The following is a 26,606-nucleotide window of genomic DNA, read 5'->3' on the forward strand; positions in this document are numbered from 1 at the left end:
GGCACGTGGGAAACAGAACCAGAGAGGATTAACGAAACCTTCAAGGCCTTCTACCAAGAGCTATACACCTCGGAGCCCCCAACGGGGAAGGCTGGGATGAACCGGTTTCTTGATGGACTGGACATACCAGTCGTGGGAGAGGGCAGAAAACGGGATCTGGAAGCACCACTAGCACTGGGAGAGATCATGGAGAGCATTAGCTCCATGCAGACGGGGAAGGCGCCGGGACCGGACGGATTCCCGGCGGACTTCTACAAAACATTCGCGACAGCGCTGGCCCCGCACCTGCGGGAGATGTTCACAGACTCGCTAGCTAGGGGCACACTGCCACCCACGTTAGCACAGGCCTCAATCTCGCTGATACCTAAGAAAGACAAAGACCCAACGGAATGTGGGTCATACAGACCCATATCTTTGCTGAACGCAGACGCCAAAATACTGGCCAAAATCCTAGCCAAAAGGCTAGAAGACTGTGTACCTGAGGTGGTCACAGAGGACCAGACGGGCTTCGTCAAAGGTAGAGAGCTTACCGCGAACATCAGGCGCCTGCTGAACGTGATAATGACCCCCTCCGGGGAGAGAACACAAGAGGTGATCGTCTCCCTGGACGCAGAAAAGGCCTTCGACAGAGTCGAATGGAAATACCTCATAGAGGTACTGGAGCGGTTCGGGCTTGGAACAGGGTTCACCGCTTGGGTAAAGCTCCTATACAACGCTCCCATGGCGAGTGTACGGATCAACAATACCAACTCCCAATACTTCCAGCTGCACAGGGGCACCAGATAAGGATGCCCACTGTCCCCGCTGCTGTTCGCACTAGCAATTGAACCGCTAGCAATCGCGCTCAGGGCAGCAAAAAATTGGAGGGGGATCCGAAGGGGAGGTAGAGAGCACAGAGTCTCACTCTATGCGGATGATCTGCTCCTCTATATCTCGGACCCACAAAGCAGCATGGACGGAATCATAGCGCTCCTGAAAGAGTTTGGAGCCTTCTCGGGCTACAAACTCAACATGAGCAAAAGTGAGATCTTCCCAGTACACCCGCAAGGGGGGGGGGGGGAGGCAGCACTAAAGGGCCTGCCGTTCAAACAAGCCCGAAATAAATTCCGCTACCTGGGGATCCAAATAGCCCATGACTGGAAAGGGATCCACAAATGGAACCTCACCAGCCTGACGGAGGAAGTTAAAAAGGACCTGCAAAGATGGAACACACTCCCGCTCTCCCTCGCGGGGAGAGTCCAGACGATCAAAATGAACGTACTGCCCAGGTTCCTTTTCCTGTTTAGATCCATTCCGATCTACATCCCCAAGGCCTTTTTCAAAGCGCTGGACAAACATATCATGGCGTTCGTATGGGGGGGTAAAAATGCTAGGATCCCAAAGAAGGTCATACAAAAAACAAAATCCAGGGGGGGGCTAGCCCTCCCGAATCTACAATTCTACCACTGGGCGGCAACAGCCGAGCGAGTAAGGGGATGGATCCAGGAGCCAGAAGCCGAGTGGGTGCGTGCGGAGGAGGCCTCCTGCATGGGAACCTCCCTCCGGGCCCTCGCCACGGCAGCACTCCCATCCCCACCCAAAAAACACTCCACCAGCCCAGTGGTGACAGCCACCCTCCAATCCTGGAACCAACTGCGGCAGCAATTTGGCCTGTACAAAATGTCGGATAAGGCTCCCATCTGCAACAACCATAGGTTCAAACCAGCACTGACCGACGCCACCTTCAAAAGGTGGAGGCAGGACGGGGGGACACTGACAGTCAGGGACCTATACACGGACGACAGGATCGCAACACTGGACGAACTGACAGAGAAATTTCAGCTAGCTGGGGGGAACGAGCTATGGTACCTGCAGCTCAAAAACTTCCTACGAAAGGAGACAAGGACGTACCCACAACCGCCACGACAGACACTATTGGAAGACCTACTGGACGCAAGTATCCTAGAGAAAGGGAACTGTAGTGACATGTATGACCGACTGGTAGACAGGGACGACACCGTACTGGACGCAACAAGAAGGAAATGGGAGGACGACCTGGGGATGGAGATAGGGTGGGGACTCTGGAGCGAAGCACTGCATAGGGTCAACTCCACCTCCACGTGCGCAAGGCTCAGCCTGACTCAACTAAAAGTGGTACATAGAGCCCACTTAACGAGAAACCGTATGAGTAGGTTCTTCCCGGAGGTGGAGGACAAATGTGAGCGGTGCCAGAGAGGCCCGGCCAACCACGCCCACATGTTCTGGTCTTGCCCCGGACTTGTGGAGTACTGGACAGCCTTCTTCAAGGCTATGTCCAAAGTGGTGGGGGTGAGGGTGGAGCCATGCCCGATAGTGGCGGTCTTCGGGGTTTCAGACCAGCCAGATCTATTCCTGGGGAGGAGGGCGGACGCCCTTGCCTTTGCTCCCTGATTGCCCACCGTAGAATCCTGTTTGGCTGGCGGTCAGCAGCACCACCCAGAGCTGCAGACTGGCTGTCCGACCTCTCGGAATCTCTCCAAATGGAGAAAATCAAATTCGCCATCCGAGGGTCGGACGACGGCTTCCACAGAACGTGGGAGCCATTCATGCAACTGTTCCGGGACCTGTTTGTGGCCAACGTACATGAGGAAGAATAGTCGGGTGGCCAAGAACCAGGGGAAAATGGGCGGGAATCGGGGGAAGGTAGCCGGGGGGGGGGGGGGCTACGGGCTCGGTATGGGGGTTTGATGGCAAGCCAAGGCCCAAAACCAAACTATAAATAAATGCCTATAAACATGTGCCTCGGCCATATTGGGAATGTAAAATATGTATGCTGGCTAAAGGGGGCGGCCACAATTATTGTTATGAAGATGCTTACCTGTAAATATTCATGTTAAATTTTTGTGTTTTCCTTTTTTTTTCTCTCTCTCTAATAACTTGTAATTTGTCATATATAAAATATGAAAACTCAATAAAAAAACATTTATAAAAAATATCTTGAAAACTTCAATCAAATCACACCAATACCTTCTAAAATCCACAGAATATAACCCAAATTGTGTAACACCTCTTCAATTTAACCCCGAGACCGCAGGTATCATTTTGGCAAACTTATGCTGCCAGTATATACTTTCTCAGGTCTGGTGGTTCCAACCTCTCAGTGCTCGACGTGTGGTCAGACTACGGCTTTGTATAACTGAAATAAGACTTCCATGTACTGTATTCCATTTCTCTTAATATAAAGGCTAGAACTCCATTATCCTTTTTGATTATTTTCTGCACCTGTACATGATATTATGGGTCTGCACTTTTTCTCGCTTTGGAAAGTTCCTATTCCATCCTTTTTATGTCTGAAGTGGATGACCTCTCATTTCTCCACATTGAAATCTGGTTACCATGGTATTTCCCATTCACTTGATATACCAATGTTGTTTTGTACGGTAAGATTTTTATCTCCACTGCTACACTGCCAGCTATCATTGTGTCACCAGTAAATTTGGATATGTGGCTTTCTATCTCATCAAAGTCACTAATGAATACAAGGATTAGTCAAGGCCCTAACTGCGAGGCAACGAGTCAAATTGGAGTACTTGCCCATTATCCCCACTCTCTGTCTCCCTCTGCTCAGTTTGTTTATGAACTATTATCTATATTTTGTTTCCACCTGAGCCTCCCTTCATTACTAATTTCTAGCCCATGTCACTGCCCCATTTAAACTTCCCACTAGGACCTTGATCTCATCCTGTTTCAGGTGAAGCCTGTCCCAAAAGTAGGGTTCATGTTGTATGTGTTCCAAGAAATGGATCCTTTCTTTTTCTTGCACAATTCCTTCAGCCACATGTCACTTCCTGAATCTGTTTATCTTTGTGCCACGTTGCATATGGCACAGGTAATAATCCCCAGTTTCTAAAACCTGGAGGTCATGTCCTTTACCTCCTCGCACTCTCCAAGCAGGCTATTTCCACAATTAATGTCCATGTTGTGACCTCTTCAATACACATTCAAGCCAGTCGAATGTTCTCACTTTCGCATCAGGTAGTGTGATAAATAATTGAACATGATATTGCTGTTGAAAATTCTGAATCATTAAATTTAGCGGTGCATCCACGACAGGGCTTTAGCACAAAAAAAACATGGCACTGTCAGAGGTGCCATTCTTCAGATGAGACTTTAAAATGAGGTCCCATGACTGTTTGGTTGGATGTTAAAGGTGGCAGCATCTTGAAGAAGAGCAGGGGAGTTATCTCCAGTGTCCTGGCCAATATTTATCTCTCAATCAACATCACAAAAAGAATTATCTAGTCATTATCATATTGCTGTTTACAGGAGTTTGCCGAACATAAAATAGCGGTTATGTTTCCTACAACAACAATTACACTTCAAGAAGTACTTTATTGGCTGTACAGTTTTTCTTTTTTTCTTCAATATGCCAGAAGCCCTTTATAAGCTGTTGGTACTGGAAAATCTACTCTACACAACATCAGTACATCTACCACAAGCACAAATTAATATTCTACCCCACTGTATAATTTTATTGCTGGTACCTTGCAGCAATTATTGTTCACTATTAAATTTAAAAGGTTTATAAAAATAAACTGACAGATTAAACGTTACCATTTGTACAGAACGGTTGTAGGTATCTTTTCTCAAACCTACACACTGCAAAACATGCAGGGACACAAACTGCTTTCAAGTCAGGAACATTGATCGGGTTCTAATGAATATTCATTTTTGAAACGATGCATACCTGCTCCCTATGACAATTCAAATGAACTTTAAATAGGGTACTTCTAGCTTGTAAATAGTTGCTAGTAACTAAAGTAAATTCAGCAAAAGTGGACAACTTCATATTTTCGTACATTATATACATTTTTGCCCACTCTTTTAACCTATTTATATCCCATGGCTGACTCTTTGTACCATTCCAAAGATATGCAAATTTGTTGGATTGGCCATGCTAAATTATGGAGTGTCCAAAAATGTGCAGGTTAGATGGTGTTACGGGAAGGGGGATTGGGCCTACAGTTTGGGGCAGCATGGTGGCACAGTGGTTAGCACTGATGCTTCACAGCTCCAGGGACCCGGGTTCAATTCCAGCCCCGGATGACTGTGTGTGAAGTACATTCTCCCTGTGTCTGCGTGGGTTTTCTCTGGATGCCCCAGTTTCCTCCCACAGTCCAAAAATGTGCAAATTAGGTGGATTTGTCATGCTAAATTGCACATAGTGTCCAAAAGATTAGGTGGGGTTAAGGGGATAGGGTGGGCAAGTGGGCTTTGGTGGAGTGCTTGTTCAGAGGGTTGGTGTGGACTCAATGAGCCAAATGGCCTCCTTCTGCACTGTAGGAATTCTATGATAAATTAAAATCTAATCATAAAACACCATGCATTCCTGTGCTGGCTTTGACAATGAACTATCTGTTCCTTGTTTACATTACAATTTCTTTATTGCCTTAAAAATTCTCTTCCATTTGCAAATGCACTAGATTTTCATTCCTTAAAACTGCCTTGCAGAAATACTCATTAAAACAAGCTCCAACATATTAAATCACGTGGTCGTGACGTGCAGCATATCAAGATAAAACACGCTTCGATAAAAGAACATTGGATATTGAGGAATGTTTCTTTGAAATCAGCATAGCTTTTTAAGCGTTTTGAGAAACAAAAAACAGGTCCAATGTGTACATGAATTGCATCATGTGAGCACCACCTGATTGAACAGGGAAATAAAAACGTCAACAAGCATTCCTACCCTCCATCTTTAATTTAGTGACGCCTACTGGAAGTCATTGTTGAAGAAGTGATATACTCCTCACGATAAAGCAATTCCCATTTAGATACTTATTAACCTTGAACTAATTTTTGTTTCAGTATTTGTAACTTCATACTTCATTATATTGTACAGTTATTTTCTCGTAAACAACTGCACATTAACCTTCAATCCAGCAGTAATTACATCACAATATCTCAGAGAAAATTGATATACACCACCAAATGTATTGTTGTGAAACATGCATTCACAGAAATTTAGATTATAGCAGACTTCTAAATTACTAATTTGCATCAATCTATTTCTTATATGCTGATGCTCCTTCAGAAAGTCAAAAAACAGCAAGTCAATCACTGGGATGGAGGGATTATCAAATGAGGAGAGAGTAAATAGTCTGGAACCTTTATTCTCTGGAGTTTAGAAGAATGAGAGGTGATCTCATTCAAACGTACAAGATTCTTACAGGGCTCACTGCAGGGAGAATGTGTCCCCTGTCTGGGGGGTATGGAGTGTAGGGGGGTGTTCTAGAACCAGGGGGCACACCAGGTCTCAGAATAAGGGGTCGGCCATTTCGGACTGTGATAAGGAATTTCTTTACTCCAGAGGGCGGTGAATCTTTGGAATTCTCTGCCCCCGAGGGATGTGGAGGTTCAGTCATTATGTTCAAGACTTGGATCAATACATTTCTGCATAAAAAAACATCTAGGAATACACGGTTCGTGCACGAAAATGGTGAAGTCAAAGATCAGCCATAACCTGATTGAATGATAGAGCAGGCTCAAAGGGCTGGATAACCTATTCCTGCTCCTATTTCTTATGTCCTTAGTCACAGAAAGAATACCAGAGACCTGTTGGGATATTTTGTATATTTCCTCACTGTATGCATATTTTACAATCATGTTTTGTGACAACTTTTATGATTGTGACATTTAAAACAAAATTTTAAACTGCAAAGCTTCAACTTTTTTTGCAGCTCTATTTGCTCAGTTAAATTATCTTTTTTATATTTCCCTGCATTTAACTGTATTCACTTCAATAAGTGACATCTCCAGGCTAGTTATTGTTGTCCTTAAATATGTATGTATGGTTTTCCCCATTTTAAAAGAGTGTAATTTATGACAGCCAGGTTTTTTTCATTCGAGCTTGTTCGTTTTGGCATATGGCATATTTTACTGGGATGCCCTGCATGCTCAGCAAGATGCCCTGAAAAGGCATCCCTTGACTTGTCCTCTACGGAAGCTTTGCTGAGCAACCTCTCCCAATTTGCATAAATATTCCCTAATTTCATCAAATTTAACTCTTCAAAAAGATGTTCCTTGCTCCTGGTATTTCTAATTACTGGAGCACGAAAAACTTTACCTTCCTGAAGTAATGTGTGTGTGTCATCTGGCAAGTAATCTAAAGGCCGAGGTTAACACGCTGGGTATAAAGGTTTGAATCCCACTACCGCAGCTGGTAGAAATTAAATTCAGTTAATAAATCTGGAAGTCAAAAGCAAATCTTGGTAATAATGACAATTGTCATAAAAATCCATCTGCCTCACTAATGTCCTTTAAGGAAGGAAACCTGTTGTCCTTACTTGGTCTGGCTCGAGATCCACAGCAATGAGATTAACTCTTAACTGCCCTCTGAAATGGCCTAGCAAGCAACTCAGTTGTATCAAATTGCATTGATTTAGGAAACAACAGCCTTTTGACTCTGCAAAGTCCTCCTTACCAACATCAAGGGGCCTGTGCCAAAAGTGGAAAAGCTGTCCCATGGACTAGTCAAGGAACAGCCTGACTATCGTCTTTCACAAAATCATACCTTGCAGGCAATATGCCTGTCGGTGGGACAGGACATACCCATCGCTGGGTATGTCATGTCCTACCGAAAGGGCAAATCCACCAGAAATAGTGGCACACTAGCATACAATTGGGAGGGAGCTGCCCTTGGGAGTTTCCAACATTGACTCTGGACCCCATGTCAAGGAGTTCCAGTACAGCTATGACACCGACATCTGCCTAGCATTATGGAAAATTGGCTAGGTATATCCTGTCCACAAAAAGGACAAATCCGACACGGCCAATTATCATCCCATCAGTTTACTCGCAATCATCAGCAAATGATGGAGTGGGTCATCAAGTGTCATGAAGCAACACTTACTCAGCAATATCCTACACACTGGTTGGGTTCCTCCAGGGCCACGTAGCTCATGGCCTCATTACAGCCTTAGCTCAAACATGGACAACGAGCTGAACTCAAGGCGAGAGTGACGGCCCTTGACATTGATACTGCATTTGGTCGAATATGGCATTAAGGAGCTCGCAAAGCAGGAGTCAGTAATGAATCAGCCATGTAAATACTTTGGCTACCAGAGCAGGTCAGAAGCTAAGAATCCTGCGACAAGTAACTCACCTCCTGACTTCCCAAAGCCTATCCGTCACTTGCAAGGCATAAGTCTGGTGAGTGATGGAATACTTTCCACTTGCCTGGCTGAGTGCAGTTCCAACAACACTCAGAACAAAACATCCTGCTTGATTGCTAAACTTTCCACCACCTCCAAAATCCATTCCTTCTACCATGTAGTGGCAGCATTGTGTACCATCTACAAAATGCATTGCAGCAAATACAGCAATTCACCAAGTCTCCTTTACAGGACCTTCCACACCCATGTCCTCTACCATTAGGAAGGACATGGGCAACAGATGTATTCGAACACCACTACTTGCAAACTTCCCGGCAAGTCATTCAGAACTGCATCATCATTTCTTCACTGTCGCCAAGTCAGAGAAATCTGGAGCTTCCTGCAAAACAGCACTATGGTATACCTAAACCACATGACAGCAGCGGTTCAAGGTGGCTCACCACCTTCTCAAGGGAATTAGGGATGGGCAACAAAAATATTGACCTGGCCAGTGAAGTCGATGTCCCGTGAAATAAAATAAACAAGGAGAAAAGATTAAAAGTGATCATACATTTGTTTAATCAACTTGACTTTAAACTTCTTGGAGTTTTCTAGTTTATATTAGATTACACTCTCATCAAAATAATTTTCTAGTTCTCACATATTTTACCTCTTTTCAGAACTGGTAGCCAACAGAATGCCCTTAGTGCTTGCATTTAATTTTATATTAAAAGCTTGTTGAGAGTGGTTTATTTTGCGAGTTTTCTACACTGTACACAATTGACCTATTTTACCTCCAAGGCGTGTTGATACATATGGGTTACATCAACTTCTGTTTATTCCATTCTGTTTTATAAAATACTGTACATCCCCTACAGTTATATTTATTTCCATCCTCCAACTCAAATCATGTTTTTGATATGCACACAACATCCTAATTTCTAATAGTGGTCGCAGGTCTACAGCTTATTATATTTTTCCTCATGCATTCACCAGTTTCTACCTATCCCTGGTTTCTGATGCCCCCTTTGTTGTATCAGTGACCATGCCTACTTGTTGACTGCGCTCTACCTGACAATCCACCTCGTCTAGAATTCTGCTTTTCGGGCCCCACTCCATCCTAACCTGTCCAGTTTATTAGGCTGGCAGATTCAGCTTCAGTGGTTTTATAAGCTTTTGACCTTATTTGGTTTACTTGTAGCCTCCTGAACCCATCCTTCTTATTGTGGAAGGATTGAGGTATTCATGAAAATAATGTTCTTGTGCTTACACCACACTGCTGAGCCACACCATGCTGCTAAACCACTCATTCACCTCCATTTTCTGAGTTAACACTCTTATTCATAATTACTGGAATTATGCCTGAAAAAAATAGCTTGCATCCTCTATCAATGTGTCACAACATAAAAATTTGGAGCTGAGGTAGGCCACTCATCAACGTGACTGATTTGTTGTTGTATACCATTCCTCATTTGTGGTTTTTAAATGCCAATTTTTTATTTCTTCCCATGTCAGTTAGCTCTACATGGCCAACTATCAGTCAGTTCCTACCTGCCCCTACGATATACCTACCTATTCACTATCCTGAGCAACAATCAAGTATAAACATAATCTGTCATATGCAAGTTGTGTCTTTGTCCTTCCTGGTTTCTAACCATCTTCTTGGAAATTATCTTTTCAATGTTGGATAGTGTTTGCAATCTGTTGATAACATAGATTCCAGATAGATTATTGATTAGTAAGGGGTGAAAGGTTATCAGGGGTAGGTGGGAATTTGGAGTTGAGGTTACAATCAGATCAGCATGATCATATTGAATGGCTGGGCAGGTCAGAGAGGCTAAGTGGCCCATTACTGCTCCTAATTTGTTTGTTCGCATATAATCAGGAGAGCAACTATGCAGGGGTTTATACCAGTCTTGCTTATTTCACTGTAGTAATCCACGGGAGGCAGGAGTTCCGTCACCACACCAATATTTATTTACAATAACGATACTGTATTACAGGAGCAGCTACAAACAGTGCTGCTAGCAGTCCAGTCAACTAAAGACTGGCTCACAAAGCCTACACAGGTGATTATATGGGCCCCCTCAATGAGCTATCATTGAGGGAACTCATACTCCAATTGGCCAACCAATAAAGCCAATTGGAGTTCATTACCCCCCCCCCCCCCCCCCCCCCCAAAGGTCCGAGGGATTCCTGCCAGCTGGCATTCATCTGAGCTTCTTCCTGCTCCTCATGTCTGGGTCTGTCACCTCTGTGTCGTCCGCCGGGTCGTTCTCCGAAGTGGGCGGGGTGTACCTCATAGGTGCCCGTCTTTTCCTTGACGACCTCCTTGGAAGTTGTTCTTCCTCCTCCTCGGGGAGAGGTGTCGCGGCGGCCTCGTCGAGTGTGTCCATCTCCGACTCTGATGACTGGATGACGGGGTCTGGAGAAATTGCTCGGAGCTGGGGTGTGGGTATTCTTTCCGTCTGGGCTATCCCAGCTTGAGGCGGTCCTGCTTCGCCTGCCTCCAGGTGTGGTTCCGCTGCCCTTATTTGGTCTAGGTGTTTCTTCAGCACCTTACTTCCTATTGAAACCTCATAGGATATGGGCCCTGTTTGGGACTCTACCGTGCGTTTGACCCACGTTGGTCCATTCCCATAATTCTTAACCCAAACCGGTGCCCCCACCTGGAAATGTCTCTGCTGCCGACTATTATCATGCCCCCTGCGTTGGGCCTCCTGTTGTTTCTCCACTTTCCCTGTTAAATTTGGGAAAAGGAGACTCAGCCTCGTTCGCAGCCGCCTTCCCATTAAGAGTTCAGCTGGTGGTATGCCCGTTGTGGAATGCGGTGTGGTCCTGTAATCAAACAGCCAGCGGGAGAGCTTCGTGCCTATTGACGCTGCCGGCTGCTTCTTGGGTCCCGCTTTAAGTGTCTGGACCGCTCTCTCTGCCAGGCCGTTGGTCGCTGGATGGTAAGGGGCCGTTTTGATGTGACGGACTCCGTTTTCCTTCAGGAATTTTCCAAATTCCTTACTTGTGAATGCCGTTACGTTGTCCGACACCAATACCTCCGGAAGTCCATGTGTTGCAAACGAGGCCCTGAGCTTTTCAATTGTCGATGCTGTGCTTGCCGTGTTTACCCGGTGGACGTCCAACCATTTGGAGTGGGCGTCCACTATCACCAAAAAAATTGAGCCCATGAAAGGGCCGGCGTGGTCAATATGCAGGCGGGTCCACGGTCTGCTTGGCCATTCCCACGGGTGCAATGGCGCCGCTGGTGGCACACTTTGCCCCTGTTGGCACTCCTGGCACCGACGTACCAAGGCTGCTATGTCTGTCCAAACCTGGCCACCAAACGTAGCTTCGAACTAGCATCTTCATTTTAGACACCCCTGGGTGTCCGTGATGTAACTCAGTTAAGATTGCCTGACGGCCCCGAGCTAGGATGATTACCCGGGCTCCCCATAATAGGATACCGTCTTCTACGGTTATTTGGTCCCTTCTGCTCCAGTATGGGTGCATCTGGGGCTCCACTGGTCTTTCCAGTTCCCCTGTTAGCAGTAAATGCTTCATCTTGGCTAAAACTGGGTCTTTTTGCATCCACAACCGAATATGTTGTGCGTCTACTGGTAGGGTGTCCAAAAAATTTAGAGTCATTACTGTCTCCTCTACTTTTGGTATTTGCGGCAGAGTGTCCGGGAGGGGAAGTCTGCTCAAAGCATCTGCATGTGCTACCCGCATTCCCGGTCTGTGCTCCAGAACGTATCTATATGCCGCCAGTAGCAACGCCCAGCGTTGGATTCTAGCTGCTGCAATCGGGGGTATTGACTTGTCTTCTTTTAATAACCCCAATAACGGCTTATGATCCGTCACTATGGTGAATTTCCGCCCGTACAGATACTGGTGAAATTTTTTTACTGCGAATATCACCGCCAGTCCTTCCTTCTCGATTTGGGCGTACTTCCTCTCAGCCATCGCCAAGGTCCTCGAAGCATAGGCTATTGGCTGTTCTTCCCCATTCCGTCCTCTATGGGCTAAGACGGCTCCTACCCCGTAGGGGGATGCATCACAAGTGACCACCAACTCCTTCCTTGGGTCATAATGCTCTAGGACATTTTCGGATGACAGCTGTTCCTTAATGTACCTAAATGCTCGGTTTTGGCGGGTGGACCATTTCCATTCTTGCCTCTTTTTTAGTAGCTGGTGGAGGGGTTCTAGGATGGACGCCCTATCTTCAATAAATTTTCCATAATAGGTTACCAACCCTAGAAATGATCATAACTCCTGGACCGTGGTGGGAGCTAGAGCTTCTTTTATTGCCCTTACTCTGTCTTCTAATGGATGTAAGCCTGACTCGTCTACTTTATATCCCAAGTACGTCATTTGTGGGGCCAGAAAAACATATTTTTCACTTTTTAGCCGTACGCCTGCCTTTGCGAAACGCCTGAGCACTTCCTCCAGGTTCCTGAAGTGTTCCCTGTTTGTCCTACCCGTGATTAAGACATCGTCCAAATAAATCGCCACCTGCAGAATATTTTCCATCATACGCTGGACTATAGCGCAGGCTGATGACACTCCAAAAGGTAGCCTAGTATAATGATAAAGGCCCTTCAGGGTGTTGATCGTAGCGAACTTCTGGGAGCCCTTGTCCAGCTTTAACTGCAGGTAGGCGTGGCTCATGTCTAGTTTCGTGAACAAAAGCCCACCTGCCAATTTGGTATATAGGTCGTCTATTTTCAGGATTGGGTATTTGTCCAGCAGTGCATATTTGTTTACTGTCTGTTTGAAATCTCCACAGAGACGTATTGAGCCGTCTGGCTTCAAAATTGGTACCACCGGCGCTGCCCATTCCGAGAACTGTACTGGCCTGATAATGCCGTCGCGCCATAACCTTTCTATTTCATAATCTACTTTCTTCCTTAATGCAAAAGGTACCAGCCTGGCCTTACAAAATTTCGTAAGGGCTTCTGGGTCCACGTGCAAAGTTGCTTTGGCGCCTATGATTTCCCCCAAACATTCCTGGAAGACCTCCGGGTATTTTTGGAGTACTCCACTCAATTGCCCGCTTCCACTCTGGAAAATTTTCATCCAATCTAATTTTAGGTCTTTCAGCCAGTTCCGTACAATTAAGCTCGGTCCGGAGCCCTCTACTATCGTCAATTGTAATCTGAGCAATTGTTTCTCATATTCCATAGGTACATGAGTCGTGCCTAGAACTTCCAGGGGTTCCCCCGTGTAGGTTTTAAGTTTTGTCGATGTTTTTGTTAGGGTTAGTGGCTGGAGTCCATCTTTGATTTTTCTAAATGCTGCCACTCCCATTACTGATACGGCCGCACCCGTGTCTATTTCCATTATTGTCGGCCGCCCGTTCACCCGTGGGGTAATCCTAATGGGTTCTGCTTTCTTCGTTGTAATATTATATAATTGTTCCCCTTCGGAGGAGGATGGGGCGTCTAGGTTGTGTACTTCCCTGCGTCCCCACCTGCTATTCCTCTTTTGCCACCTCCTTCTAGGGTTTCTGTCATTGTTACCCCACTCTGTCTGGTGCCAGAAATGGTCCTTCTCTGTTGGGGGAGCCTCAGCCGGTACTTCCCTCTGTCTCCAGTTTGTCCTGGCAGGCTTGGGGGCAGTTCTGGGGTTTTCCTTTTTCCCTCTATTCCTCAGGTTTTTCCTGAGAGCGGCTATCTTGTAGCAGGACCCATTGTGGTAGTCCCTCTCACAGGTATCTACCTCGATTGGCGTGCCCTGTAGTTCCTGCGCCCCACTTGCTGCCTTTTCTAGGGACAGTGCGAGCTGTAACGCCTGAGTGCAGTCTAGCTCCGTTTCCGCCAACAGGCGTTTCTGTATTGTGAGGTTGTTTATACCACACACTAACCGGTCCCGAAGCATTTCATTTAGCGTTGAGCCGAACTCACATTTTTCCACCAGCCTTCTCAGGCGGGTCAAGAAATTCATGACTGACTCCCTGTCTTCCCGCTTCGCTGTGTAGAATCTGTACCTACGCAAAATGAAGGGTAGTTTTGGGTCATAGTGCTCTTTCACCAATTCCGTTACTTCTTGGAAAGTTTTCGTGTCCGGCGCATCGGGATAAGTCAGACTACGTATAATGGCGAAAGCGGAGGGTCCGCACGCCGACAGCAGGATAAGCCGTCTCCTTTCGTCCGTCAGTATATCATTTGCCTGGAAGTAACACATTCTCTCCACATACTGGGACCAGTCCTCAATAGCCGGGTCGAATGCCTCTAACCTTCCAAAAAACTGCATTTTTTTTAAATGGCAAGGCTTACCCTCCGAGTGCGGCAGCTGGTCTCTGCAAAATTCGTAGTTTACCTCGTCGCCACTGTAGTAATCCACAGGAGGCAGGAGTTCCGTCACCACACCAATATTTATTTACAATAACGATATTACAGGAGCAGCTACAAACAGTGCTGCTAGCAGTCCAGTCAACTAAAGACTGGCTCACAAAGCCTACACAGGTGATTATATGGGCCCCCTCAATGAACTATCATTGTGTCATTGAGGGAGCTCATACTCCAATTGGCCAACCAATAAAGCCAATTGGAGTTCATTACATTCACCAATGTTAATTCATCCAATGCCCCTTATTACTTGGCTTCCTTCAGCACTTGTCCTTCTGCCATGGCAACACTGGTCCTCATTGTTCTAGTCTCCAGCTCCAATGTCTTTTTGTTCACTCATGGTCTGATTCTAGCCTGGCCACAGAACTTGCTGAGATGACACATTTACTAAATTAATTACCAATTCCTATCCTCAGCTATCCATCCCCTGTGATGGTAATAGAAATATTCACCCTCTACTCTCCTTCCCTTTTGAATGTGTTCACTCACAACTATCTTTTCTTTCTGCCTGTCCTGAAAATACCCTACTAATGGCACCATTTTTGAACGTCATGGTCCACAAATTTATAATTACACAACATTTTTGTACCTTTACCAAAATTTCCATCTATATCCTTAAAAATGTTGGATCAGGTTTGTATTAATTGGGCTACAAGTCAGTTCAATTATTTAGTTTTCTGTCACTTGCCACTTTAAAAATTTAATAATTGGCAGGTTAGACTTTACAATCATTGTTTTTCCACTGAATAGTTGTATGCATTGTTCCTGTGGCAATTTTAAGACTAGAATAGTAGTTACTTTCAGATGAAAGCAGAAGGGCAGAAGCAGGAAACACAACTGCACACAAGAAAGCCAACAGGACGTCACTTTCTAAAGCCTAATTACCGATCTATCTTCAGAATGACAGTCGCCAAAGCCTTTGCAGGAAATGCTCAAGTTAACTGGTAAACATTGATTTTCTGACGAAAAATAATGTGGAAGTTAATCTTTTCTTTGAATTAAGCATTTGATAATCACATAGAAGTTCCAAATATGCAATGTGGCCACTTTTTTTCCACAATCTCACAGTGTGCTACAGATTTTTAAAAAACATTCTGGTTCAACATATTAGTCACTGCTACTGTTGCAAAAGAGAGAAAGTGTCTGTCATTAACTGCAAATTAAATTGGTTTTAAAATCTTTAAAAGTTGGACAATCCCCAAAAGTTCAAATTAAGTTAAGAAATACTGAAATATTGACTTTCTCAGTAAGTCACTGGGAATTCTATTGTAGTAATTGAAATAATTAACTCTGGTATTAATATCACTTACTGAAACCAGTGCGTCAACTGTAGACACTGCCGCAAAACAAAATTAATTCCGTTTTGCATAAGAATGAGACAGGATACCAGAGTCCAAAGAGCGATTAAAATGAACCACTGGTTTCACGCAAGTAGCTGTGACCAATTGGCATGTGGCATTGGTCTGAACTCGGGTTATTTCCTTCTCTATAATAAATACACTCCGATCATTTATAATGGATTATAATCCATAAAATGCTGCCAAAAAACAGAAGGTACAATTTTTCATCCGCATGAATTATTCATAAAATAGATTGATGACATGGGATATGGCGCTGCTTCTTTAACCTTAATATTGTCGACAGCTGTCCAAAGCACGTACAATGAATTTCAGCCTTACTAAAATTGTCACCCTAAATACAAAACTGGGGGGGGGGGGGGGGGGGTCTAATCTTGGGTACAGTAATGCAAGTGCTGAATGCTAAAGATACACGCCCAACCACACAGCTTCCTGAATATTTTATTGGTCATACAAATGTGTTACCAGAAGAACCATATGCAGGAGTGTTACACGTAGTGCACCTTCACCCAAGGGGTTAGTCATGCGGCGAATTTCGAACAGATTTTCAAAAACCACAGGGTACCACAACAACAACAAAAATAAACAAATCGTTGGTGATAGATGGGTAGCTGAAGGAAAGATAGAACCGGAGCGGCGAACGCACAAGACTATTGAAGCAGGATCCCCGAACAACCCTTCGGTGCAACAAATGCACCGAATGTAAATTCCGCCCGAGAGGAAATCAACACTTCAAAATGTGATCAACTGAAAATCAAAAGAGGCAGACAAAGAATTATATTTCTGGGGGAGGGGGTGATATTTTCACTCATTTCCGTCATCTCCAAGCCCAGCGGGGTTGCTACCATATGTGTCTCTCCCCACACGGACACAGGGTGTAAGCAGGTACTTACAATGTACAGCAGGTTCAGCACACACAGCGAGTTCTTGGAACAGGTGAAGCCGCCGCAAACCATCGTCACAATCAAGCCACTGGGCACAGATGTGTAGAGAAGGCGCGAGCTCCGAGACGGCAAAGACAATCGTCGCCCGCTGTGCTGCTGCTGCCGCTGGCCAAACCTTCCACAGGCAACAACTATTGGCTTGAAAATGACGCAAAACCAGCAGCTCCTACCGCTTCCTCCCTCAGAATGCAGGATCGCAAAGAGAGAACTACGGGGGGGGAGCTACTCGGAAGCGCAAACAACGCGCAGGCGCTGCCGCCTCCAACCAGCTGACGTTTGGTTTGGCCTGCTCCCCAAACTGTTCGGAATGAGCTGTTGGGTTGGCAACGGCAGGTCAGGTCCTAGAGACAGTCAGCAGTTTGAAGTATGTACTTCAAATAATGTACATTATTTTACATTATTTTAAGCTTCATATGCATCGAAATGCAAAATAAATTACATATGTGATCGGACCTCACTACTTGACATGAGTGGAGAAACTACGACATCTTCTTCATTGCCTTCAACATGTCATCGATGATGACAGAAATCTCGCCAAGGCCATCCAACCAGTGGCGGATTGGCCAGGGTGTCAGCTTGCCCGATGGCAAGTGGGCCCCTGATGAAGTGGGCCCCCTATATCAAATAAAAATGCAATAAAGAAACAAACACAGACAACTGTTTTAGTAATACAAAGGAATAAGAAAAAAAAGAGACCAGGACACAAATAAGCAGTGCGCGAAAAGGAACGAAGCAGGGGAGGTAGTGGAAGGATGTGGAATAGGGGGGCCCGGGTCGGGCATAATTAATGAAATTCCATGTTTTCAGCAAGAGTGTGTGAATTTAAAGATAAAGCTACAATTCGTGATTTGAGATGGTCGGCAACTTCAAAGGATATCAAGCAGTAGTCTTGGTTCAGCCGGTACATCGGTCTGGGGCCCGGAGAGCCAAGAATCTCTGAAGGGCCCTTAAAAATTATATTTAATTAGATAAATAAATCTCCAACTTCTTTCCTGAGATTTGTATTCTAACTTAATAAAATATAATTGTTTTTAAAAAGAGCAATACCAAATAAAAATGCAATAAAGAAACAAACAATCACTCAGTGTATGAAGGAACGAAGCAGTGTTAAACGGATGTGAAAAGGAGTGTGGGGGGGGGGGGGGGGGGGGCTGGTTCACCCGGGTCGGGCATATTTGGAAATCCACGTTTTCAGCAAGAGTGTGTGAATTTAAAGATAAAGTCACAGTTCGTGATTTGAGATGGTCGGCAACTTGAAAGGATATCAAGCAGTACATAGGGTCGTGAGGTCACCAAAAAGGAGAAGCGGTACCTTTGACCATAGAACATAGAACGATACAGCGCAGTACAGGCCCTTCGGCCCTCGATGTTGCACCAACATGGAAAAAAACTAAAGGCCATCTAACCTACACTATGCCCTTATCATCCATATGCTTATCCAATAAACTTTTAAATGCCCTCAATGTTGGAGAGTTCACTACTGTTGCAGGTAGGGCATTCCACGGCCTCACCACTCTTTGCGTAAAAAACCCACCTCTGATCTCTGTCCTATATCTATTAACCCTCAATTTAAGGCTATGTCCCCCCGTGCTAACCACCTCCATCTGCGGGAGAAGGCTCTCGCTGTCCACCCTATCTAACCCTCTGATCATTTTGTATGCCTCTATTAAGTCACCTCTTAACCTTCTTCTCTCTAACGAAAACAACCTCAAGTCCATCAGCCTTTCCTCATATGATTTTCCCTCCATACCAGGCAACATCCTGGTAAATCTCCTCTGCACCCGTTCCAAAGCTTCCACGTCCTTCCTATAATGAGGCGACCAGAACTGTACGCAATACTCCAAATGCGGCCGTACTAGAGTTTTGTACAACTGCAACATGACCTCATGGCTCCGGAACTCAATCCCTCTACCAATAAAGGCCAACACACCATAGGCCTTCTTCACGACCCTATCAACCTGGGTGGCAACTTTCAGGGATCTATGTACATGGACACCGAGATCCCTCTGCTCATTCACACTACCAAGAATTTTACCATTAGCCAAATATTCCGCATTCCTGTTATTCTTTCCAAAGTGAATCACCTCACACTTCTCCACATTAAACTCCATTTGCCACCTCTCAGCCCAGCTCTGCAGCTTATCTATGTCCCTCTGTAACCTGCAACATCCTTCCGCACTGTCTACAACTCCACCGACTTTAGTGTCGTCTGCAAATTTACTCACCCATCCTTCTGCGCCCTCCTCTAGGTCATTTATAAAAATGACAAACAGCAACGGCCCCAGAACAGATCCTTGTGGTACGCCACTCGTAACTGAACTCCATCCTGAACATTTCCATCAACTACCACACTCTGTCTTCTTTCAACTAGCCAATTTCTGATCCACATCTCTAAATCACCCTCAATCCCCAGCCTCCGTATTTTCTACAATAGCCGACCATGGGGAACCTTACCAAACGCTTTACTGAAATCCATATACACCACATCAACTGCTCTACCCTCGTCTACCTGTTCAGTCACCTTCTAAAAGAACTCGATAAGGTTTGTGAGGCATGACCTACCCTTCACAAAACCATGCTGACTATCCCTAATCATATTATTCCTATCTAGATGATTATAAATCGCATCTTTTATAATCCTCTCCAAGACTTTACCCACCACAGACGTTAGGCTCACCGGCCTATAGTTACCGGGGTTATCTCTACTCCCCTTCTTGAACAAAGGGACCACATTTGCTATCCTCCAGTCCTCTGGCACTATTTCTGTAGCCAATGATGACCTAAAAATCAAAGCCAAAGGCTCAGCAATCTCTTCCCTGGCTTCCCAGAGAATCCTAGGATAAATCCCATCAGGCCCCGGGGACTTATCTATTGAATCCATGAATCATGAGGTCAAAGATATTGAAGTGATAAGCCATGATCGGTAAACTCAAAGGGTTGCGACTTGTAACACTACACTGGTATCAAACTGGACATGTTAACTTTGGTCGTGGGTCCATTCTTAATGTCTTACTATAGTCGGACCAAACTCCTAAGTTTCAACAGTTGTCTCAGTTGCTTGCTGGTGTGAACACTGGACCGTGGATTGTCTCCTCTTCTGAAGCTGCATAGGCCACAGTAGTATTGACTAATGAACATAGCCTATTGAAGTGTAAGTAAATTATTTTATATTTTTTATCAAGTAGGGGTTTATCTGGCGTTCCTTCAAGTTATTCTTGCAATCATCAATATTCATTTTTCCCAATGTGGGCTATTTTTAATTAAGTTTTTATTTCAGGAATATTACCCCTACCAGCATGGAAAAGAAAAAGCATAAATCTGGGTCACTAAAACGCAAAGAACAAAAAGAAGCAGAAAGGAAAGAATCAGCCAAGCGATGCAGGCCTATTACAGAGTTTATAATACCACAAGCACAATCCACATCAATATCCAGTTCTGCAACAAATAATCAAGAAGCAAGAAACAATGCTCATGGTGATGATGCAATGACATGCGAGTTACAAGAACAGAGAAGAGCTACTTTGAATATAGAGACAAATACAAGTGCATCCATTACTAATCAACCCAGGCCCAATATTCCTTCTGGCTTCCTTGTTCTGGTATCTGTACTGCCTGTAGTTGCAACATCTGAACACATAGCTTCAACTAGTGACAGGGAATCAGATATTCCTTCAAGCATAAATGACTTGGTTTCTGAAGCACAGCCTGTAAATGAACCTACGCAAGAAAATGAAAGATCAATTACTGGAATCTTCCAATATCCATCACGAGCAAAGCTAAAACAGTTTTTTGCTGAACATCCACTTCAGCCACTTGATGATCTGCCATTTGATGCTCGTTTGTATGAGAGAAAATTATGAATAACTCAGTCCCAAGAAAATTACTAACATATAACAATGAAAATAGATGCTTATATTGTTCATACTGCTTAGCCTTTGAGTTTCCCAACACATGTAATCCATCACCCTTTGTACGTGGCTTTAGTGACTACAGGCGTATATGCCAGAGATTGACTTTACATGAATCGACAACAACACATGTCAGAAATGCTCAGCAATATATCAGTATGGTTAATGTTGGCACCTTAGATACATTTTTTGCAGCATCACTAATTAAAAGGAAAGAAGAAGTATTGAAGCAGAGAAGTATTGTCATGAGGATTATAGACGTCATAAAGATGTTAGGCAAGCAAGCACTTCCTTTTCGAGGTCACAGAAATGAATCGGCCTACACTCTAGATAATGAGGTTCTGAATCATAGCAATTTTTTAGCTACAGTGCAGTTGATGGCAAAATATGACCCCATTATGGCAGCTCACGTTTCTGCAGTGCAAAACAAATCTAAACAAAGAATCAAACGATTATAGCAACAAGGAAAGGCTCAAAGTAAAGGCCGTGGTGGACTTGTTACATACTTGAGTAAAATAACTATAAACATGTTAATCAAAATTATGAAGAATATGATACAAGAAAGAATTAGTCATGAAGTTTCTCAAGCAAAATATTATTCTATTCAGGTTGATTCAACACAAGATAATTCATCCATCGATCAGTTTAGCATTATTATTCGGTATGTGCTTAAAGGTATTATCTGTGAGCGACTACTTTCAGTTGTGCCAAGTAATGATGGTACAGGACAGGGACGTTTTGATCTATTGATTGAAACATTACAGCATCTTAAAATTGACCCCCAAAAATGTTTATCTGATAGCACAGATGGCGCTGCAAGCTACCATGGCCAGTATAATGGTTTACAAAGTAAAATTGCTGATGTGGCTGATCATCATATGGTGCTATGCCCATGTCTTGAATTTGGTGATAACTGAAACAACAAAATGTTGTGTGCCTGCAGTTTCTTTTTTCAATTTGCTCCAGAATATAGCAACTTTTGTGAAAGCATCATGCAAGAGAATGGCTGTATGGATAGAAGTTGTTGGAAAACATCTAGGACAAGAAAAAATGAAACGATTAAAGCTAATTGGTGAGACCAGATGGTCAGGAAAATCCAATGCAGCAACAACTATATTTGGACGTTTTGATGATGCCGCTGCCAGTACTTTCGTAAATCTATTGACATGCTTATCAATGATACAAGATTCAGAAAAGTTTGATGCAAAAACAGAACATGAAGCAAATGTTTTACTTCAAAGTCTTCTAAAGTTTGAAACCATAATGACAGCATTTACTTGTATATATTTGAAACTACAACCCCGTTATCAAGTTATCTACAGACAAGTGGTTTAGATATGTTTACTGCATGGAGTTTGGTAGATTCAGCTGCAACAAAGTTGAAGGAACAGAAAAGAACATTTGATAACGTTCACAGCAAGGCTTTGGAATTTGTAAATAAATGTAATGACAGCATTTCACAGATGAATATGGATGAAAATCAAACATTGGAAATTGATGCGTTGGAAACAGCATTGCCAGTTAAGAGGCAGAGGAAGAAGAAAAGAATGGCAGATAAGCTTATTGATGATGAAAGAAATTCCTCAGATTCTCTAGCTGATTTTCGAGTAAATGTGTTTAACCTAATAATGGATCGCATTGTCCAGTCACTAGAATCACGCTTTGTACAACACAAACAGTTGTATAAAGATTTGTCCTGCTTGGACCCAGCAAAGTTTAAAACTATTGCAGAGAAGGGCCTTGAAGATGAAGCATTGGAAGGTATTATTAAGCTGTTTCCACAAATCAGCAAAGATCAAGTAATATTGGAATTGTTTTCTTTTGCTTCAAACTTTGATGTATTAAAGCTATTGCTTAATGATGGTGAGAATATGGATTCCAGTTGCAACAATTGTAAAATTTGCAGCACTTGCCCATCGTGTGTACTAAAAATTCTGGCATCCAACAGACTTCATGACAAGGCATATGATAATCTTTATGAACTTTATAAAATCATCTGCACACTATCAGTTACTCAAGTCCAATGTGAGAGGACATTTTCAAAGCTAAAGATCATAAAGACAAGGTTAAGAAATTCGCTGTCTGAGGAGAATTTGGAATCATACATATTGCTATCCATTGAAAAGGAATTGTTAGATGAATTGGATGCAGAAGCAATTATTGGCAGATTCACACAATCATCTAGCGAACACAAACGATTGCTCTTAATATAGTGGACGGCATGCAATGCTCTATTGTGCTTTTGAACTCTCTGTTAATGTGTAAATTGTGCAGTAAACTATTTAAAAATATCAACCAATTACTTAAAAAAAAATTTTTTAATTCAATTATAACATTCTGTATTTACATTCGGTATCTACTGCCAGTAATATGTACAGTACATGTACACTGTAATTACTAAGAAATTCACATTTTTTCCACAAAAATTTTAATTATACCCTTTTTCCATATGTATTTTTTGAAAATTTTATTTATTCGTTATGAAAATTAAATGATAGCATTGTAGTTGTGGGTGGACCCCCTTTGTCTCCTGGCAACCAATATTTTTAGACCCAGTCCGCCACTGCATCCAACACCTCCACTACTTGCCTTTGAACAACTGCCTAACATCAAACAGACCATTGTTCGTAGTAAACTACCCAGTCTTCGGGAGAATAGCGACCGCGACTCCACACAACCCTGCCACGGCAACCTCTGCAAGACATGCCGGATCATCGACCTGGACAATAACATCACAAGTGAGAACACCACCCACCAGGTTCACAGTAAATGGTCATGCAACTCGGCCAACGCTGTCTACCACATACGCTGCAGGAAAAGATGTCCCGCGGCATGGTACACAAACAAGACCATGCAGACGCTATGACAACAGATGAACGGACACCATTGGCAGGATTCTCCAAAATGGAGGCAGAGTGTCCGCGCCGTCGTGAATGCCGTCGCGTTTCACGATGGCGCGAAATGGGTGCGGGCACTGCTGATTCTGGCCCCCTGCACGGCGCTGGAGCGGTTCATGCCGCTCCAGCCTCCCCGGCGCAACTGGGCGGCGCACCTACCCGCGCATGCGCAGGGGACTTCCTCAACGCGCCGGCCCCAACGCAACATGGCATGGGGGTTCAAGGGCCGGCCGCGTAACAAACTAGGGCCGGGGCTGGAGAGGCCGGCCTGCCGATCGGTGGGCCTTGATCACGGGCCAGACCCCATCGGAGCCCCCCCCCCCGGTGAAAGATCTCCCCTCCCCGCCCCACAGGCCACCCCCCGACCCTACACTCAAAGTTCCCGCCGGCTGCGAGCAGTTGTGGGCGGCGCCAGCGAGTCTCTGGCGTTTCTGCGCGGCTGCTGGGCCCATCAAGGCTGGGGAATAAGTGGCCCGGCCACGGACAGCGGCCCGCGACTGGCACCGCGCCAAACGCGCCAGCACAAATGGCACCGATTCTCCGCTCCTTGAAGAATCGTGTGCCGGCATCGGGGTGGTGTGGCGCAGTTGCGGCGATTCTCCGGCCCAGTACTGGGCTCGGAGAATCCCGCCCCATGTAACAGTCGTCAGACAGGAGTGTTCCCTTCCAATTGGGGAACACTTCAGCAGTCAAGGACATTCAGCCTCCGATCTTCGGGTAAACATTCGCTAAGGTTGCTTTCAAGCCACACAACAACGCAGAATCGCAGAGCAGAAACTGGTAGCCAAGTTCCGCACGTATGAGGACAGCCTCAACCGGGATCTTGAGTTCATATCACATTACAGGTAACCCCACCCCCCATCATATTGCCCAGGTTTGCAGAATCCTACTAACTGTCCCGGCTTGAGACAATTCGCACCTCAATTACCTGTGATTATCATCCACTCCACTCACACTGTTTGTTCCTGTAAATACTTTTTTTAGCTGTAAAGACTCACATTCCAACCATTCTTCGCATTCCAATCTGTAACTATGTTGTAATTGTGTCTCTTATTTATGTGCTGTGATTGTGAACCTGCCTTCACTTCACCTGATGAAGGAGCAGCGCTCCGAAAGCTTGTGATTTCAAATAAACCTGTTGAATTTTAACCTGGTGTTGTGAGACTTCTTACTCTGACATGACTTAGACTTAGTCGTTCTGCTCTCGTGTGGAACAACAGGGAATGAGACTCAGCCACCAGCCCTGGTCCATCGCAATTTATTGAAGGTCTTTCTTAAGGTCTTCTTTTTCTGGCCCCATCTTCTTTTTCAACCTGGTGATGTCCATTCTACTGCCACTCTGGCAGAACATACATCTACGAAGCAAAATACATGTCTTGTCAGTCTCAGTTGTCTCTCTGCCCTAATATCCTGCATGTGCGTCTCGCCAGTCCTCTGTAACACTTCTCATTGGTTAGTCTCTTTATGTGATGCCTAGTATCTTACATAGACAACGCTGGAGACAGATGAACAAATTAACGTCACACCTTTGCTGTTCACTCCCATGTCGCGCTGGCATAGATTGATACTACTATGGACATGTCATGTGACAACTTCATGGCCCTGTTGATGGTGTTGGATGGCTAGATCCTGTGATTCTGCTAAAAGAACAATGCTGCTTTACCAATTCTTGTGTGGACATCGATTTCTACATCATCCTCTCTGGAGATCTTGTCTCCTCGGTAGGGGAAGTGGTCAACATCCTGAATGTTCTGTTGCCTAATGATGAGAGGGCCTTGTTGCCAACCAGCAGTTGGTCTTCCTAAAGCTGGTACATACACCAATATTGACACCACTACTCTTAAGCCTGGTGTTCATGTATTGGAGTGCATGCGAGACAGTGTCATCGGCAAAACACTGCTCTGTCAACTGGTGGTGTTGCCACAGGATGTCAAAGTCTGTACCAACCATCACCTTCCTCATGCTGAAATTGATCACCAAGAGAAAAAGAAATGGGGAGAGTATGCAGCCTTACCAGATGCTTGTAATGATGTTGATGGAGTCTATGCAGCCCATGTTAGTCTTGACATGGCAGCTAGAGTTGTGGTTTAACGTTTGAAAGATGTTAATATACCGCTCTGGAATTCCGTATTATTTTGTGATGTACGAGAGGGACCATCAATGGATGCTATCAAAAGCTTTCTCTGAATCAATTAAATTGATAAAAGGTGGCTTCTGATATGCTATGCCCTGCTCTATAAGATTGAAAGGGTTCTTCCTGTTTATTCCCATACTTACTCTTTCCTTTTATTTTGCCGCTCTTATTTTGATCCGTGGATGATTTATGGGCATATCTCTTTAAGGCAAACAGCCTGTATCTTTAATTCAAGCAGAAGAATCCAGACGTTAAAGCGGAGAACTTTGCTAGTCTGTGCTGGTTTAAGCAAGAGCTGCAGGCTTAGCGAATGGGAGAGATGGGGTTGGGACCCGATTTGATTGATTGGCTGGTGGCCAAGGAATTGTGCTCTGCCTGGTAACAGGTGGTGATCGCATCCTATCCCATTGGAATACTTTTCAGTGTCCCAAGGTTTCAGTTTTCATTCTGGCAGCTCAAAGTCAGGACTCTGCTAATTCTCTCCAGTAAAGTCTGGTGTGAACCAACTAACTCTCTTTCCAAAAAGCCTGCTGTGAAGGCTATCTCTCCCAAGAAAAGCTGTGAGTGCTGAATTTCGAAACTGCAGAGAATCTGAATGAATCAGTCTACCGAGACAACCATTACAGGCTGCAAAAACGGGTACTTAGACCTGCAAGCTTGCTGTGAAAAGCGGTGTGCTACAAAAACCATCATCTGGAATAAAATTCTTCTTTTCCATTCACTTATGATTTCTACCCCTTTCCACACCTCCGTCTGTCATGTGTGGATGTGCAGAAGGTGGAGGCAAGTTAAAGTGGAAATTAGGTATTAGTTAACCATTTGTTTTTGCTGCATAATTCATTATAGTTCTTGTTATAAATAAACAGTAATTGTGTTTACATTTACAAACCTGGGGACTATTATCATTGGACAA

General features: G+C 44.4%; 1 protein-coding gene across 1 annotated transcript in view; it reads right to left on the reverse strand.

Annotated features, from left to right (window-relative positions):
* Positions 1-16,967, reverse strand: part of tspan13a (tetraspanin 13a) — an 86,629-nt gene extending 69,662 nt beyond the window's left edge. Inside the window, exon 1 of the mRNA XM_038797470.1 lies at positions 16,704-16,967. Coding sequence (XP_038653398.1) covers positions 16,704-16,766 — 63 coding nt within the window. The 5' untranslated portion in view covers positions 16,767-16,967. The remainder of the gene's footprint in view (positions 1-16,703) is intronic.
* Positions 16,968-26,606: the final 9,639 nt, after the last annotated feature.

The sequence above is a fragment of the Scyliorhinus canicula genome, chromosome 5 (genome assembly GCF_902713615.1).
Source record: "Scyliorhinus canicula chromosome 5, sScyCan1.1, whole genome shotgun sequence".
Classification (NCBI taxonomy): Eukaryota; Metazoa; Chordata; class Chondrichthyes; order Carcharhiniformes; family Scyliorhinidae; genus Scyliorhinus; species Scyliorhinus canicula.